The sequence below is a fragment of the Tiliqua scincoides genome, chromosome 9, assembly GCF_035046505.1.
Source record: "Tiliqua scincoides isolate rTilSci1 chromosome 9, rTilSci1.hap2, whole genome shotgun sequence".
NCBI classification, from domain to species: Eukaryota; Metazoa; Chordata; class Lepidosauria; order Squamata; family Scincidae; genus Tiliqua; species Tiliqua scincoides.
In genome coordinates this window covers 26,736,282-26,755,575 of record NC_089829.1, presented here as the reverse complement: position 1 = coordinate 26,755,575, position 19,294 = coordinate 26,736,282, and the positions used below count along the sequence as shown (strand labels likewise).

At 43.8% G+C, this 19,294-nt stretch overlaps 1 protein-coding gene across 1 annotated transcript; it reads right to left on the bottom strand.

The window, feature by feature from the left end:
* Positions 1–8,105: 8,105 nt before the first annotated feature.
* On the bottom strand, positions 8,106–15,376 carry HSBP1 (heat shock factor binding protein 1). The gene is made up of 4 exons (XM_066637155.1): positions 15,230–15,376; positions 13,641–13,707; positions 12,692–12,817; positions 8,106–10,157 (listed from the first exon to the last, which is right to left on the bottom strand). Exons 1-4 carry the CDS (start codon positions 15,272–15,274, stop codon positions 10,147–10,149), a joined length of 249 nt encoding a protein of 82 aa, XP_066493252.1. The 5' UTR covers positions 15,275–15,376; the 3' UTR covers positions 8,106–10,146.
* Between the last annotated feature and the right edge of the window lie 3,918 nt (positions 15,377–19,294).

Genomic DNA, 19,294 nt, shown 5'->3' with positions numbered 1-19,294 from the left:
CAGGTAGTAATTTCAGGGTATTTATCCTGCCACCTCTCCTTGGTCCTTCTGTGTGTGAACCAGTGGTGGAATCCTCTTCTTTCAAGAAGCCTCCACTTGATTCTGGTTCCAGGCTGATTCACACAGCAAAGTGATGGGACATGGCAATATAAGCCCAATGGCGCCACAGCCCTGCCTCTAAGCTCTAAGAAACTGTAGGGAATATTAAAGGCCAATGTCCTGATATGGAGCTACACACTGCTGATGTGGCAGGGAGTTCAGACTCCCTCTCTGAAAGGTTTGAGGCCTTGGGTCCAGAGCCTGGCAACCCACTTTCTTCTCCTGCAGAAGGTCTGCGAGGTTGCACTTGGGAGTGGTTTGGGGCTGAGAGGCTGCTCCTAGAGCTGTTCAAAGAGCAGGGTCATGACACCTTCTTGTGTGCCCACTTTGCCCCCCCCCCCTGCACTGCAGCCAGGAGCACATTCAACTGATCTACCTTCAGTTTCTCTTCTTCCTGCCTTTCATCTGTCAAGTGATTCTTTTTTCAGAAGAGTCAGAGGAAAGATCACAGCCAGCCTCAAGCCCCGTCAATGCACAGCCGAGGTTCAAAAGGTAGCTTACAGTAGGATTTGCGGAGCCTGTTCATTTCCTTAATGGTAAACACACTGCCTTGTGCAATGATCGCATTTCAAAGCTGCATGCGGGCCATGAAAGTGATAGCATCAAAGCTTCCAATTTCAAGGCAACTGGATAATTAACCAGAACAAAAATCTGATGTTTTAAGGCAGAGACTGTTCACTAGAGGGCAGTATCTGTCATGAAATGGAAATGGGGATTTGGAAGGTGAGATATATAAAAGAAGACATCAAACCAAACACCAGTGACAGAAAAAACTGCCCCTTTGCACCAGCAATCTGACCTTTCACATACTGGAATGACCCCTTGTCTCCCCCCCCCCCCCATGGCTTTTCACAGGGTTAGCCTTTTCATAGAATCATAGAGTTGGAAGGGACCTACAAGGTCTTCCAATCCAACCCCCTTTTGCTGTGGTAACTGTTTGCCAAAAGTAGAGGTGAAGTCACAGGTCAGCAAAATTCATCAGCTCTAAAGACAGTCTGATTGACATAAGAAGGCTTCGAAATGTATATAAAAAAAACCCTCTCCCTGCAAGTAGAAAACAAGCACTCTAGGGAGGAAAAATTCTAGCCCAGCCTTTGGCCTGCTATGCTATTTTCCTAGTTCTGGGGTCTCCAAACTTTTCGGCCAGAGGACTGCATTAAATATCTGGCACAGTGTCAAGGGTCAGAAAAATAAATTAATTTTAAATATAAAATTTAAATAAATACATTAGAGATGGAACTTAGATGAATAAATAAATGAATGAATGGGCTCAAAGTTCCATGACTTCTCCAAGCACCAACAACCACAGAAATAAAATACGCCCTCAACTGGACTCCCATTCCCCCACCCAACAAGTAGCTTATTTACGTGTACAGGAGTAAATTTATGTGTTTACTTATTTACGTGTACAGGCCTTCTAAGGCCTTCAGAGGGACCAAAAACATTGCTTCTGTTTTTTGGGTTTTTTTTTTTTTTGGTTTATTTATTTAAAGAAAAACCAGGAAGTGGTACTTTTAGGTGTTCTGAGGACCAGAACACCTCCCGGTTGCATTTGGTCCAGTGGGCCAGAGGTGCACAGGGGACTAGAGGCTTGCCATGGGCCTGATAGAGCTAATCACGGGCCTCATCTGGCCCCCAGGCTGGGGTTTGAAGACCCTTGTTCTAATTGAATAGGATTTTTCACATAGAGGAACATTCAAAAATTTGTTTTTTGTCCCTCCACTGCAGCCAATTCTGCCTCAACAATGTGCTGGTAGAGCAGGAAAAAGTTTCATAACAGGAATGGGAAATCATGAGAAGGAGGGTTGGAGCATGGGAAAGTTTTTTGCTTGTGAAATTTAGATTTCGACTCCCTTGAGTCTAGGTTTTATAGCTCCATGCTGAATCTGGGATGGAGATATAAAAGCTAAATCTAGGTTTTGTATCTCTCAAGATTCAAGTTAAGTGTGATGCTTGCTTTCTGAGAATTCCTGTTTCACAAGCTGTGAAAAAACCAAAGCCAATGGGGTTTCCCTCAATTCACACCTTTCCTCTGCCATAAACTCACTAGGCCAAATCCTATCCAACTTTCCCGTGCCAACAGGATATGTGCTGCATGCTATAGTGGGGGGGGGGGGTAGTCATGGAGGCCTCCTCAAGATAAAGGAATGTTTGTTCCCTTATGTCAGAACTGCACTGTGGCTGCATCGGCATTGGAAAGTTGGATAGGATTGGGCCCTTTGGTAGCCTTAGGCAAGCCTTTTCTTCTTAGCATCAGCTTTTCCACCTGCCACATGGGGATCATAGTACAGTTGTTCCCTGGTATCCGCAAATCTGATACCCAGTTATCCACTGTTCCCCACATTCCATTCACCCCCATGGCCCCCCCCCCGACTCCATCATGTTTATTTTTGTTGATTACATTCCCCACAGTAAGAATGTGTCTTGCTTGAAAAAAAAAACACTGTAAAGCAAAAAGCTTAGAGCAAGACAAGCAGGCAGGCAGTCTGTGGCACAGAAGTGAACAGGAAGTGAACAGGAAGCAGGAAGTGAATGTTCGCTTTTAGTCTCCTTTCTAGGTTGCAAGCTGCTTGTCTGCTCGACTTTTGATAAGCTTTTAGTTGTAGCATTTGTTCAAGCAAGTCACCTTATTAGTTTGGGGGAATGTAATCAACATTGACAAAGGTAATGGGGTGTGGGGGGGGCTATGGGACCACAGAGATAGGGTTCCCCCTTATCTGTGGTTTCCAGAATCCATGGGGGGCAGCAACATATCCTGTGCAGATACTGGGGGACACCTGTTATGTTAGAGAGTTGTAAAGGATTACATATGAATCACACAGGTAAGGTGCTTTGCATGTCAGGTAAAAGTGAAGTTTTATTTACTATGTGGAGAGTCAGGTGTTGATTGACTCCATGCAGACAATGCGGTGAATGTGAGCTGCTCAGGGAGCAGGACTTGCTACTGGGGTCCTCCACCTGCCTTTGTGTGGCACCATTCATCCTGGATACAATCAAACTGAGCTTAAAATGAGGCAAGCCAGCACTGCAGGTTGCTCCAATTTGTCAAGAAGGTTTGAGCTTCGGCTTCGTCACATGTTGCCTTAATGGCAACAGCTGATGCGTTCTGCTGAGAGGCAGCCAATGTTGAGTAATTGGCGGTCAACTGATGCGCTCGTGGGTGTGATTCAGGACTGACTCTATGCCTGAGTAAATTGTTAGTGTCAGCTGATCTCCATCATGCCCTTGTGTGCCTCTCTGCATTACAGCTGACTATCTGACAAGAGAAACATCCGCTGCATAAACTCGTCATCTCAGGGGCAAGTCATGCAGGACATGAGATCTGTGATCAAATCCCCCCAGTCTTTTATTTTCTGTGAAAGCTGTGGTGGGGAGGGCAATTTGGATCAGGACTGCAGACCTGGGTGAGGAAAGGCCTAACCCTTTCCCTGTGCACTGATTCCCTAACTCAAGTCACCCCTCTGAGCTTTCATTAGTTGCAGCAGGAAAAACATGCCTCTGAATACAGACAATTCATCAGCTCTTATTCTGTCTCCTTCTAAGTGCACTATAAAGACCTTTCTGTTCCACAGACATTTAAACAACAATGTTATTTTTTATTCTCTTGTGGCTTGTGTCAGATTTTCCGACTTGTTTTTAAACAAACATTCTGTTTCTATACATTTTACTGTTTATTAATCTTCCTCTGTAATCTGCCCCTGTACACATGGTCCTGCAAGCCAGGTATGAATGTGCTAAATTAAGAGACAAACCCCACTATAGCTAATAGCTGTTTCATGATGGGGTGATTTGCATCAAGAAACAAGGACAGGTTGACTCACCTTTCCACCAGCTCTCAATGGGGGGGGGGGATGCCTAGTGGCTTTTAACAAGATCGATTTAAGAAGATGGAATTGTGCTCTTTGGCTCTTGGATGTGCAGAACTAGCAGCCCAAACCCATGCAAGATTGGGCTGCCGACAGTGCACCGAGCACTCGGTTCGTGCCCTTTTTGGGAGCACTGCTGCAAGAGGTGGCAGTGTTCGCCGTCCATTGCCAGACCCTACCACGGCTGCTGGAGCAAGTAAGGCAGGAGCAGGGTGGGGTTGAAACTGGGCAGGGAGGGGAAGGAATGGAAGGTGGGGAGGCTGCAGGAGGGGGCAGCAAAGTTGCTTGCTGGATCCACTCCATCAGCAGCCTAATGCTGGGCTAGTTGTCAGCTTGCAGGCTATTTGCCTGTCAAAAAAAGATAACACGTGTCTATTTTTTTATTTATATATTCATCCTTTCCTTTTAAATTATTAACGATATAAATAATAGCAACACTTTTCTAAGTATGTAGCTGCAGTTGTTGGTCAATTGGTGTTGAACAAACTGGTTTTCCTGCTTTTGTGCAGAACTATTTTATTTAAAATTTGGATCAGAATGTGTTAGACTGATTGCCAAATTGGCCTAATATATACAAATGTAGGTCTTCTTCCTTCTCCGGAAGTATGTCTCTTTAAATTCAGTCTTCCTTACTTGCATAAATATGGCTAGGATCAGCCTATACAGCACCTATGTGTATACAAAGAGTTTTACTAGGCAAAAGTATACATTAATAACAAATGAGAAACGATTAATCAAGCCACCTTTGAAGGCTGATCACTACTCATGGAGCACTCCATCATGACCTAATGTTTGTAAGGTACTTAAAATGTCTCACTTAACAATATTTCACTTGGAGATAATGTGGCATGGGTAGTGATTTTTAAAAACGAAAAAAGGTATGCAATTTAGCAATGAAACAGTATAAAATGCAAACATATACATCGTCAAGGTTGGCTGACATTATTCTTGCCTTCTTCTCCTTCTGTCTTTGGAGTCTTAATAATTATGAGATCCTTCCACTCATCCAGAATGTCTTGAACAACAGCATGCAGAACGAAGGAACTTGTAATTCCATTGGCAAGAATACATATAAGGTCTTGTTTTTCTGCTCCAAAATAGTAACATGTGGCATCCACTTGTAACATATAAACAGCCCAAGCAGAGTGACTTAGTGAGTCAGTTGTTACCAAGCCTCCACCATAAAAATGTTGCTTTGCTGCTTAAGAATATATAAAGGATCCTGCTGACTCAGACCAATGGCATCTGTCTACAATGGGGGACATCAAGACACTTCTGGAAAAGTCAGAAGCAAAGCACAGAAGCTCTAGCCTTCCCATTTGTCTGCCAGAAGAGCTATTTAAAGGCACAGTATCCCTGAACAAGGAGGTTCTACTTAGTTAACCTGGACAATAGCCGTCAATAAATCTCCTCTTCTTCCTCTTTGGATCTATCCAATTCCCATCTTAAACCCACCTAAGCATGTGGCCATCACCCTACCTTGTGGTGGCAAATACTGTAAGTCAGTGGTTCCCAAACTTTTTTGACTGGTGGCTCCCTTGACCTACTGGGCAATTGGCCATAGCTTTCCATTAGGGCTACAATCCTATACATCAGCTGTAGCACGGCACACTGGTATGTCACAAGTGTGCTGCTGGAATTTGGCAGAGGGTTATTTATTAGTGGGGCGATGTAAGCACCACAGTGTGCCTTGTCAATTGTCAAAAAACTGATGGTGTGCCTTGACAACTTTAGCAACTTGACAGTGTGCATGAGATGAAAAAGGCTGAAAATCACTGTTAGACATTGTATAGGGTGGTGGGCTTTTTGTGAGGATCCCGCAACTCTCCTGGCTGGTTTCCATGGCTCCCTTGGCAGCCATGGCTCAGTTTGGGAACCGCTGCCGTTAAGTCAAGCTTGCACCGTGTGAAGATCCATGGTCAAGACTTTTCAGTAACTGAATTAACTTGTAACAAGACCAGAAGGTATAAGGCTTGGGATACAGGATACATTTTCTATAATTGTCCTTTTCCATCTTAACACAACTCTTTCCGAACTCCTTGGCATGTTGAAAAACAACCATCTCCTGTATCTTCTTAATGTGACGTCCGATAAGCGGTGTGAACAAGGGAAAGGCTGCTCTCCAACTGATGGGCAGAAATGTTGGCCTGTGTGTCTTTCAGACAAGATTATCACATCTTTTGCTCCTTGTTCTGCTGTTGCCATTTATAAAAATGACTGCCCTGAGCAAAAATGCTTGACTTTTTCCAATGAAATAAAGAAGGAAGAGCTGGAAGAGAGAAAAAGCCCAAGATGGCCCTATGTTTTTTTCTTTTTCTTTCTCACAGCTGCCTTTCAGCTATTGCTGGGCATAGATAATAACATGACTTCTCAAGAATCAACTTGGATAACTGATTTTCCCCATGATGACACCTGTGTATATGGGTTCTCATTCTCAGTTCACACCAGCCCTGCAAAACCTTTCCATGTGCAAACCAGGGACTGGAGTCAGGGTGGTTTAAAGTTTAAGGATCCTGATGGATTCCTGCTACCAAGGCTGGTGGGTCTGCTCAGGCTCAGGTTGACTAGAGGGCACCCATGTGTCCTCCGCCCAGTTGCAGAGCCAAGCTTCCCCCCTTCCCTGCCCAGCTCTCCAAGAGCTGCTGACAGTGCAGCAACTGAGTACGCAACCTGACTAATGGTGGTTCAGCAATGAACCTGACTCAGCAGGGACTAGAGCCCATTTTAAGGCCTATTGTGTGGCATCCACAGCAGTGAAGAAAACATACTTTTCTGTCACTCTTGTGTCCACAGAGTCATCCAGTGGAATTGCTCCAAGTGTTGTTTCTTGCATCTTGCCCTGCAGAAGGATAACTCTGGGGTCAGCTGTGACCAGCATGCAAGACACCTTGAAAACACACTCGCTTGCTTTCCTCTTGACTTACATACTACATAGTGGATGCACTCTTTGCACCTACTACCATGAATCCTTTTAATCTTGTACAGCTTGACAATGCGTCTTTGGAACATGAATTCACCTACGTATATACCTGACCTTTGCCCACCAGATCCAGCAACGCTCGACCAGATACAGAGCCTTCGCGTCAGGCTCTGCGCCTGACACAAACGCTCTTACTTCATCGCCGACCTTTTGGTTGGTGGTGAATCGAGTAGCCCCATTGTGGCTACTCCCTTTACCTGGAGGAAGGGAACAAAAGTTCCCTTTTTCCGTGGTGCCGCCCGCAGCTGCTGTGGGAGCGCAGGATGTGGTGGCAGCCTTTTTTGGTGCTGCTGCAGCCATGTGCCACAGGAGCTCAAGACTGAGCTCTCAGTGCCTAAGGTCAGTAGCAGGCTAGACAAGGGTCAACAATGAAATTAAATCCAGATAAAATAGAGATGTTATTAGTCTGAGGACCTGCAATCTGGGTTACAGATTATTGGCCTGACCTGGAAGGAGCACCCTCCTTGAAGAGCCAGGTTTGCAGTTGAGGGATGCTCTTGGACCCCACATTGCTCCTGGATATTTAAGTGGTGGCTACACTCTAAGGTAGCTTTACTCAGTTTCTGCTGCCATGCCAACACCACCCTTTCCTGTCTCCAGAAGACTTAATTGGGATTGCCCAGGCAGTGTTTAGTTTAAAATTAGGTGACTGCCAATTGCTACAAGTGGGGCAACTGTGATCACTGGCTGGAAACTACTTTTGGTGTATAATGTTTTTGCATAATTCTTGATTGGCTCTGGGCAAGACAATCACATCATTCTGCCACTACATCACTTAAACTAGCAGCCAGGTCATTTCTGGGTACAATTCATGGTGACAGCCAACCACTTTAGAAACCCTACACGGTGTAGGACAAGGGTACCCAAAAGAGCCATTTCCCCCTTATGATGGTCTTTCACTTGGGGTTTTCTAGAAAGGTTCCACTCTTTGTTCCACCACGAGCAAAAAAAGACTAGCAGTAACAAAGGACTTTCTCCATTGTGTCACTTCATACATGGAATTGCCTACCATTCAAGTGTCTTGCTCTAAGATCAGAGTGTCTCACTCTCCCTTACCATTCCAACGTTAGTAGAAAATCCCCCGTTTTCAGGTTGTGTTTGGGAATTAGTTTCTTTTTTGGTGTGTTTAATTTTGTTAGGAATGTTGGGAGTTTGGGGTATATGCTTTTATGGACTCTTTATTGCATATATACATTCATTATATCTTAGCAAAATTGGGAGAAAATATTCTTTGGTTCTTGTCTGAATGTTTTGTGTTGCCCTCTGCTGATATAAACTGATGGAAAGCAGCTGTGGGTGTTTTCTGATTTGAGAGGAAAGGCAGGACAAAGATACATCAAATAAATAAGTAATAAATAATAATATAATTAGCAGTATCAGTTTTCATGCAACAGCTTGGGTACGGAATATCTCAGTCCTGTAAGGATCTTCTTTGTCAACTCTATTTTGAATACCATAAAAGGTTCATCAATAGCGAAGAGGACCCAGAAGAGAGGAAATGATCTTATCGCACACTTCAAGTGCCCTCCCAACATCACATACAAGGTGGTTCTGAGAACTCAAGCCAGAGTGGTACTGGCATCATCCAAGTGTGGCAGAGGGCAGGCTGCATGGTCTAGGGTTGGGACACATTTTATAAGCTAGCATAGGTGCAAAATTAAAATCCAAATGCACATGAAGTTGGATACTTTACAGACATGGGCTTGCAACCACCAATGTGTGAATGGTAGCTAGCAGTACACCAACTAGAAGCATAGCCTACCACCTCTACCCATCTCTAAGCTCATCTCGTCGATAACTTCCTTAAAATGAAGTACAGTATATACCCACGTATAAATTGGAAAAATTTAAGCCTTAAAATTGACTTGAAAACAAGGGTTGACTTATACACGGGTCAATGCAGCAGAAAAGGCTTCTAAGCGCAGCTGCTGGTGAGGGATGGGGGGCAGACAATATGACAATCAGGATGCATGGAGTGGAGGGCTTTGTGAGAATACAGTATAGAACTTCTATAGCTGCAGTCCTCACAAAGACTACAATTCCCAAAAGCACCTTCACCTCTCTTCCTGTTTGGAGAATAGCTCTGTTTCCATGCTGCTTCGAAGCAAGATAAAATGGCTTTGTTTTGTTGCTGCCTCAGAACAATTACTAAGTCATTTTCAAAGGATTTCATACACTCCTAAGTTAACCTTTGACTTAGCCACATATATGGTAGAGCTTTTCGAATGGCAAAAAATCACAGATAGATGTGTTAGGGCGCAATCCTAACCCACTTTCCAGGACCAACGTAAGGGCAATGCAGCTCCAAGGTAAGGGAACAAACATTCAAGAGGCCTCCATGACTGCCACCCAACTGCAGGATGCAGAACAGCTATCCATTGTTTCAGCTATGTCAGTGCTGGAAAGATGGTTAGGATTTGGGCCTTAAAGAAAATCCAAAAGCTAGAATAGAATAATTGGCACTAACAGCTCCAAACAGTAGCCCTCGTATCTGGGAATAAACTTTCTTTCTTAAGGAAACTTTCCTGCACTCACAAATCCTATTTCTAGGACAGTGCTGGCTGCAATTCACTGAAACATGACCATAGTATCCCAGCTGCCCAAAAGCATACACTGAAATTACAAAATGCTTCCATTGATGATAAAAAAAAATAAGGACAAGAGTTATGGCTCATGGGGTTTGAATTCCCAAGAGCAAACTGCTTGTACTATTAAACCCTTTAGCGACACACTGGTACAATGACTGATCTTGGAACACGGTGCTTCTATTCCTGTGCTTGGTTCCACAAAAGCACCTCATAAACATGACACATTTGTTGTTCAGGCTGATAGAAAGTACTACTAGTCTTTTCCACACAAGTGAAAAGAATTACAAAATGGCAATTGCTAAAACGGAAATGTTTAAAAGTGCTGACTTCACAAAAATTCACCCAAATGTTAGTATTTTTAGTTGAGCTCCATTAAACTGTGTTTATAGAACGTGATCATTCGAAAACGTTTTGTGAAACCCACAAATACACAAGAAATTAAAATAGAAATCGATCCAAATCTAGCTATACAAGGTACATTAAGAATGCAAATTCTAGCAGGGCCATAGAAAAATGCCTTTACACGCAGTACTTGAAAAAACAAAACCAAAAATGCTTGTGTTTTCTTCCCTGTAGGCTTGTAAAAGTGTTTCTTTCCAGCACCCATCAGAGACTATTGGCAAGCTGTTGAGGAGAAATAAGGCATGTTAATAAATGCCAGAGTATACGGCAAGTGCCCATGTTCATGAGCGACAGCAAAGAAGCTTGTGTATAGCATTCTATTAAGTCAACCAGTGCCCTTCCAGGTCCAAATAAACATGGGACTTGCTCTCGTTGTTAAAAAAAAAAAAAGTAATATGTCTGCCTTGCCATTTCCCCCCCCCCTTCTCTTACAAGACAGAGAAATGAGTGATACTGGTACTGCTAGGGGTGCAAATCTAAATCCCTCCCAACAACTGAAGACCATTCTGTACCCTTCCATGGCCCAAAGGGGGCAGCCTCGGCTCTGGACTTTACAGGCCTGCCCAAAGAAAGAAGGGTTCCACTAAATCCAGGAAGGTGCCCGCATGGCTAACCAGCCAAGTTAGAGAGGCTGTAAAGGGCAGGAAGATTCCTTCCATAAATGGAAGTCTTGCCCTAATGAGGAGAATAAAAAGGAACATAAACTGTGGCAAAAGAAATGTAAGAAGGTGATACGGGAGGCCAAGCGAGACTATGAGGAACGCATGGCCAGCAACATTAAGGGGAATAATAAAAGCTTCTTCAAATATGTTAGAAGCAGGAAACCCGCCAGAGAAGCGGTTGGCCCTCTGGATGGTGAGGGAGGGAAAGGGGAGATAAAAGGAGACTTAGAGATGGCAGAGAAATTAAATGAGTTCTTTGCATCTGTCTTCACAGCAGAAGACCTCGGGCAGATACCACTGCCCGAACGGCCCCTCCTGACCGAGGAGCTAAGTCAGATAGAGGTTAAAAGAGAAGATGTTTCAGACCTCATTGATAAATTAAAGATCAATAAGTCACCGGGCCCTGATGGCATCCACCCAAGAGTTATTAAGGAATTGAAGAATGAAGTTGCAGATCTCTTGACTAAGGTATGCAACTTGTCCCTCAAAACGACCACGGTGCCAGAAGATTGGAGGATAGCAAATGTCACGCCTATTTTTAAAAAGGGAAAGAGGGGGGACCCGGGAAACTATAGGCCAGTCAGCCTAACATCCATACCGGGTAAGATGGTGGAATGCCTCATCAAAGATAGGATCTCAAAACACATAGATGAACAGGCCTTGCTGAGGGAGAGTCAGCATGGCTTCTGTAAGGGTAAGTCTTGCCTCACTAACCTTATAGAATTCTTTGAAAAGGTCAATAGGCATGTGGATGTGGGAGAACCCGTGGACATTATATATCTGGGCTTTCAGAAGGCATTTGACATGGTCCCTCACCAAAGGCTACTGAAAAAACTCCACAGTCAGGGAATTAGAGGACAGGTCCTCTCATGGATTGAGAACTGGTTGGAGGCCAGGAAGCAGAGTGGGTGTCAATGGGCAATTTTCACAATGGAGAGAGGTGAAAAGCGGTGTGCCCCAAGGATCTGTCCTGGGACCGGTGCTTTTCAACCTCTTCATAAATGACCTGGAGACTGGGTTGAGCAGTGAAGTGGCTAAGTTTGCAGACGACACCAAACTTTTCCGAGTGGTGAAGACCAGAAATGATTATGAGGAGCTCCAGAAGAATCTCTCCAGACTGGCAGAATGGGCAGCAAAATGGCAGATGCGCTTCAATGTCAGTAAGTGTAAAGTCATGCACATTGGGGCAAAAAATCAAAACTTTAGATATAGGCTGATGGGTTCTGAGCTGTCTGTGACAGATCAGGAGAGAGATCTTGGGGTGGTGGTGGACAGGTCGATGAAAGTGTCGACCCAATGTGCGGCGGCAGTGAAGAAGGCCAATTCTATGCTTGGGATCATTAGGAAGGGTATTGAGAACAAAACGGCTAGTATTATAATGCCGTTGTACAAATCTATGGTAAGGCCACACCTGGAGTATTGTGTCCAGTTCTGGTCACCGCATCTCAAAAAAGACATAGTGGAAATGGAAAAGGTGCAAAAGAGAGCGACTAAGATGATTACGGGGCTGGGGCACCTTCCTTATGAGGAAAGGCTACGGCGTTTGGGCCTTTTCAGCCTAGAAAAGAGACGCCCGAGGGGGGACATGATTGAGACATACAAAATTATGCAGGGGATGTACAGAGTGGATAGGGAGATGCTCTTTACACTCTCACATAATACCAGAACCAGGGGGCATCCACTAAAATTGAGTGTTGGGCGGGTTAGGACAGACAAAAGAAAATATTTCTTTACTCAGCGTGTGTTCGGTCTGTGGAACTCCTTGCCACAGGATGTGGTGATGGCGTCTAGCCTAGACGCCTTTAAAAGGGGATTGGACAAGTTTCTGGAGGAAAAATCCATTACAGTTTACAAGCCATGATGTGCATGTGCAACCTCCTGATTTTAGAAATGGGCTATGTCAGAATGCCAGATGCAAGGGAGGGCACCAGGATGAGGTCTCTTGTTATCTGGTGTGCTCCCTGGGGCATTTGGTGGGCCGCTGTGAGATACAGGAAGCTGGACTAGATGGGCCTATGGCCTGATCCAGTGGGGCTGTTCTTATGTTTTTAACTCAGGTCTGCAGACATCAAATTGTTCCACTGCAATTCTCACTTGAAGACTTGTTAGAGGTGGCAGCAGCAGCCTTGTTCTCGCCTTCCAGCTCCTCCACTCCCGCCTGCGTCATGAGATCCGCGATGTTTTTCTCCAGGTCGTCAATGCGACAGCTCATGTCATCAAGTGAAGCACAGTTAAAGAAAATAAAACTGGAGGATCACAACTTCCAGAGGGACACCAATTGATCTGGAAGAAGTCATTACTTACAAAGATTTCCTGAAGGTGCTGGATGAAAAGAATAACGAAGGTTTAAATACGACAGATTCAGATAGAATCTCACAAAAACAAACTCAAAAAGTTACTAAGTAGCTCTTAGCCAGAAAGCCCCCAGTTCAAATTCTGTCGAAATCTTCCATTTGGCTTTTTAGCAAACCATGATTTTCTCTCAATCTTCCGTTTGCAATACTAACATTATAACAACACAATAACAACACTAACCTAACTTTCTGGCTTGTTTTAAGAATCACTGCAGTCATGTCTAGATGCTCTGTGTTATTTAAAGAAAAGTATTTATTAAACATCTGTCCAAAGAAATAAATCTCCAAGAAGTAAATGGAAGATTCTCAGGCTTTTCTGTACCTCTGGAGAGTTTCAGAAGTGGGAAAGGACCTCAACTAATGCATCTTCCACAAGCCCACACACAGGGGCCTTTTTTAGCAGATGCTAGCCTTTGACACACAACTGGATTTTGCACTGCCGTTACGCTGTTTGATGTTTTGTTGGATTATTTTAAAACTGATGCTCGTTATCATAATTGTTTTCTATAAACTGCTTTGTAACACAGCTGAAAAGTCATTATACAATGGCTCAAATAATTTAACATTAATACAAATCATGGAGGGTGGACGCCTCTGCAGGAAGCCAGACATTTGGGGATTTAGTGGTTTCTGCAAGTGTGGGCAAGAAACAAAGAGTATCATTTATAACATAGAAAACCAAAGGATATTTCTGCCAATTATCTGGTCAGACATGGTTTGAAACTTGTCTTGCATCTGTTGCAGCAGTGTCTGCACCTAATGGGAGGGTAAAAAAAAAAGTTTTGCTTTAAACAGGAATTGTTTGAAATTTCATTTCTCATCCCTCAAACTTCCTTATGCAAAAAAAAAAAAAAAGTGCTAGATGCAATGAAAATAAATTTAAAGAGAAAGTGATGGCATATATATATCTAACAGCCCTGGGACTCCTATGGACACTGGGGAAGAAGAGTCATAGTACACAGATATGGTGCATTAACCTAGAGGAGAGTTGCACAATTTTATTGCACACTGTTAACACTGTACCTTTCTGAATTGCACCAAAAGATCAGTTCATTCCAATGCTCTGTGTCCAACAAGGGCCAATGAGATACCCCTGTGAGGCTTGTAAACTAGGCATGAAGGCAACAGGTGTCTGTTATTATTTGCCCTCCAGCATTCAACAGAAAGTTCAGTGTACTTCAGTGTAAGTTCAGCAATGTTTTAAGCTTTAACCATGGAAATAACCGTGGAACTTCTTGCCACATGATATGCAGGAAAATATTATGCAGAGGATGGACAGAGTGGATGTCGGGATGTTCTTTTCCCTTTCACGAAACACCAGAATGAGGGAACAGCCACTAAAATGGAGTGTCAGGAGAGTCAGAACAGAGAAAAAAGAAGTATTTCTTTACTCAGTGGGTACTTTGTCTGTGGAACTTCTTGCCACAGGATGCAATGACGGCATCTGACCTGGATGCATTGAAGAGGGGATTGGACAGATTTCTGGAGAGGCCCATCACAGATTTCAAGCCATGTTGGGGACCTGCAGCCTCCTGGTTTAGAAGCAGCACCTCAGAATGCCAAGTGCGAGGGAAGGCACCAGGATGCAGGTCTCTGGTGGTCTTGTGTGCTCCCTGAGGCATCTGGTGGGCCACTGTGAGATGCAGGATGCTGGACTGGATGGCCCTGGGCCTGACCCAGCAGGGCTCTTCTTATGCTCTTACAACGGATCAAGGTCCAGACTCAGCCGACGGGCCCCCTTTGACCTGATCCAGCAGGGCTCTGATGTTCTTCTTGGGCCTGGGGTGGGGCCGCATTTGAATCCTCACTCAGCGACAGCAGAGAGTGCCGTGGGAGCCTGTGGGGACTGAACGTGTGTGTGTCTGTGTTCCAAACTGGCCTACCCTACAAGGTTGTTGTGAGCAGAAAGTATTGAGGCAGTGAGGGGGTCCTCATGACCATGGCAGTGCCCCCCTTCTCCAAAAGAAGGGAAGAGCCCACCAGGCAGCTCCTCCTAACCCCTCACTAACCCCCTTCCAGAAAGGCTGGCAGTTGGGGCGTGGCCTCTTGGGCTCCTTCTGACAGCCGCCCCGCCCACTAGCCCTGCGTTGCCCCTAGCAACAGGAGCCCCCACCCTACCCTACCCTACTCTAACGGCTCACTCCCTCGGCGTCCCCATAGCAACGTCAACGGCATGCCCGCCCGTCTCCATAGCAACTTAACGTCCCGCCCGTCACCATAGCAACGCCGTTCAGCAAGGCCCCGCCCGCCTCCCTCTCTCGACCCAAGGCCGCCTCACCACGGCGGTGAGGTCCTGCACGGTCTTCGGGTCCGTCTCGGCCATGTCGGTCCTCTCCGGTCCGGTCTCTGCGACACTTCCGAGCCTCGCCGACGAAACTTCCTCCCGCTCCCTCCCAGTCGTCCTGCCCTCGCCGCCTCAATTCTTCGTGGACCGACTTCTCAGCAAGTTTCGCGAGAACACAGGGACGGGCCGGGAGCGTGGCATTCTGGGAAGTGTAGTTCTCCACCTTTCAGGGGCTTAAGTGGATATGTTGTTTTTATTTTTAATTTCTGTGGTTGTCCTGAATCTGGTTTGTGGGCCCATTTAGGCCACAAAGTGAAATTTAAAATATCTTAAAAATAGTCTGTGGAGGGAGAAGGAAGATTGGAGTTGCATTATGGGAAATGTAGTTTTTATATGTCCTAAGAAGCGCGGCATTGTGGGAAAGTGTAGTTTTTTCATATCGCAAAGCCGCCATTTTAACTCTCGCTTCCTATGCGTGAGTAGAGGTGTCGCTCTAGGCGTCATCTCTATGGTGAGCGCATACTTTGCAAGCATTGCGGAACGCCTTTTCCAACATGAGACCGGAACTGGCTGACGATTAGTTGACTCTCTAGTCTTCCTCATCTCTATGACGTATGGGGGAGGTGTATTGTGGGGGATGTAGTCCCATTGAGACTGAAAGCCTTTGCAAGAGCCTACAATACAAGCAATGCCCCTAGAAAGGAGCCAAGTCTTGGAACTGAGAGTTACAGTTCAGGGCATGTCATCCCTGCAGGGGGAGCTTCATGCAGGCTTACTCAAGAGTAAACCCCTGAACTTCATGGCATTTGCTCCCTAGTAAGCATGTTTAGGGCTGTTTTCAGTGGCTACTGAACAAGTGTGACACCCTTTTAATTGCATTTAATGCTCAGTTGGCATTTTATCTAGATTTATATCTTACAATTTTTTCTATAATTTAATAGAAAATAACAATTTCTATAGATTTATAGTAATTATATATTTTTATAGATATTAAAAATTGTATATAATAATACTTTTTATTTTTCATCTATTTTAATATCTATTTTCTATAATTTTTTGGAATTTTCTATAACATATATATAAAATAATTCTATTTTATTAGATAAAATTTTATATAATTTATAATTTTTCATGTTTTAATATTCATTTTCTATAATTTTTCATAATTTTCTATAATTTATATAAATATATAATCTATAATTGTTAGATATAAAATTTTATTTATAATTTTTCATCTATTTTAATATCTATTTTCCATTATGTTTCATAGACTTCTATAATTTATATATATTATAATTCTAAAATTTTTATATAAATTTTAATTTTTCATCTATTTTTAATATCTATATAATTTTTCATAATTTTCTATATAATTTTTTCATCTATAATTCTATAGACAAATGTCTATAATTTTTTTCTATATTTTTTCTTCTTCTGTTTTTGTTGGTGTGTGGGTGGGTGGTAAAGTATCCTGAACTCCCTCCGTGACAAAGTGGAAAATAAGTACCATAAATGAAATAATCGGTTCTTGAATTGCCTTTGTGTAGTTTGGCCCTCCAGAAGTTTGGAAGGGTTGCCATGCAGTTTAGCTGTGGCCTAGCATTTAACAGCCATAGGATTGGGCTGTCAGTTGGCACATGTGCGTGAGCTGATCTTGATTTGCAAAAGTGTTCTGTCCATACAAAATGAGTTGCGTGGTTGCTATGGAAGACACACAATCATCATCCAAATTACCAGGGCATAAATCCCTCTGCCTTCTTTCAGTGAGTATGTCTTCTTTTCAGAGTGTGGTCCATTGCCTCCTGGTGCTGCAAACCTGCTGTGTGCTGTGGACTTTCATTCTTGACACGTTGAACAATGTCTTTTCTTCAGTCTCTCATCTTGCTTCTTGTCTCTTCCAATATACATCTTTCTGGTTAAAAGCTTAATTGCTACTTCTGTTGGTCTCTCTGAAGGCCGCCTGTTACCAAAAGGGCTGTTTTGTTTAGGGGAATTAATAAACTACCCTTTTTGGAAACTTCAGGATCGCTTGTCTAGATAACAAGACAGCGTAATGCAAAGAAATTCCTTTTTAGCTTGAAAAGAGACTGAGAGAAAGATAACTTTCAGTAAAAGATTATATTTTTATTACAAAGCACACAGGTAAACACAATGCACATGAAAAATGATGAGCCTTGGTCCTAGCACTTGCATCTAGTGTACCTAGCTTATGGTGGTTGCATGTAGAGTGTATTTAGTGCATCCGAGAAGATTAGAGAAAGGAAAAGATTTTAGGGGTCCCTGGTCTGCATAACCCAGTTGCTAACTAAAGATGGGGGAAAAGGGGAGAAAAGGGGGGGAGAAAGGAAGGAGTTCCAGATGCAGATATAGTTACCTGTCCTGAGGAGCAGTTGGATAGGAGGGGGGAAGAGTCCTATGGAGGAGGACCTCTGCCTTGGAGGGGCAGCCAGAGAGAGAGCTAGCATGTGCCAGCCTTCTCTTAAAAGGGTTTTTGCTGACCTGGATGCTGACCTGAATGACCCGGATATGGCCTAGAGCTGGATGCGCTTGCTCACTACACACAGTGGGGCACGGGGAGCATGCAAAGATCAGGAAGTCAGCTACCAGCCATGGCTGACCTCGGGGGGGGGGGGCAGTTTGCATACGGTACTTAAGAGTGATTAAGCTACAACAATAGGAAATATTTAAACAATGATTAGCTATGCCAGACTCCTTGTGAGTCTCCTTGTGAGTCATGGTGAGCTGGTGACTTTACCTGAATTTGGCCTGTGTGAGAAGTTTAAATGGGTTTACATAAACAGTGATTGGATTAGGCTTAAAACAATAGGAGCCACTGAAGCAACGATTTACAGTGATTGAGACAACAATGTACTCTTTAGACTTTGCTGCTAAAGTCTTTGCTGCTAAAGTCTTTGTTGCTGTGTGCATGGAGAGCTGGAGTTTGTGTAAACTTGTGACTTTTACCAGGGTTTTTGGAAATTGGGTCTGTTTGCTTGGCCCGTATGATATTTTAGTCCATAATAACATAACCAGATATAAAAACACAACTTAAAAGGAAAACGGGGATTTTCACATAACATGTCTGCTTCCTCAGGCTGCTGTTGTGTACAGGGAATCTATTCTGCATTTTAACCTGTTATGCATCATTTCAACTTAATTGTACCCCTTCCTAAAATCATAGGCTAGAGAAACAATTAGTCAGATTTAGTATTCGAAAGAGATTCGTATCTTTCCAGATTCACAGGGAAGACTATATTTGAATTACTATGCTAGTTACAATCACCAATAAAATGCTAACCATGTTAGTAACCTTGGGAGGCAAATATACTGCCTGTGATTTAGCAGGGATAAAAATTAGAAAAATAAGGGAGTGGGGAGAGAGTCAGAAATAAGAGCATATGAGAGAATTTATTCATTCAGATGTTGTCCAGGTTGACTGTATTCGTTTATGATCTCAGAAGAAAGCAGAACATCCACAGATGTAATTTGCGATAAGTTTTGCAGTGCCTGGAAGAAAACAGCTCTGCTTCTGCTGAACGTGATACTGCTCCAGAGACTTTAAAACTCTGTCCCAGAAGGAATTAACCTGAACTGACATGACATTAAGCAATGAAGTTCACACAATATCATTTCACCTGACTTCCAATATGCTGCTGGTGGTGGTGCAACAGGTGTCCTCAAATGGACACCTTGGAGTTTGCCATATCTTGCTGCCCAAGGGTATCTGGAGGAGGAGGAGGAGAGAGAGAGAGAGAGATGAAGCTTGCATAGTTTTCATCTTTTCAAAAAAGTAAGGATTTGTTCATCCAGTGTTAAAGATGGCAGGAAATCATTTTCACATGTGATCATAGGTGGTCTTACCACATTCGTGGTTAGAGGACCTTGTTGGGCAGCCGAATCCTGAGCTGCCTGGCGCCCAGGGCTGCAGCAGCGCTGAAAATGGCTGCTGCTGCATCCTGCGCACTTCGCAGGCACCACCAGCGGTTCCTCGGGAAAAGGGGACTTTTGTCCCCTTCTCCCAGGTAACCCAAGTAGCCCAGCAATGGCGTTACTTAATTC

Bases quoted from the DNA above. Each gene is read 5' to 3' on its own strand.
- HSBP1 (XM_066637155.1), bottom strand. From the start codon at position 15,274: ATGGCCGAGACGGACCCGAAGACCGTGCAGGACCTCACCGCCGTG. The intron at 13,708-15,229 runs GTGAGGCGGCCT...CCCTCCCATTAG, and splicing joins TGCAGGACCTCACCGCCGTG to GTGCAGACACTGCTGCAACA. The intron at 12,818-13,640 runs ATATCCTTTGGT...ACTGTGCTTCAC, and splicing joins TGACCAGATAATTGGCAGAA to TTGATGACATGAGCTGTCGC.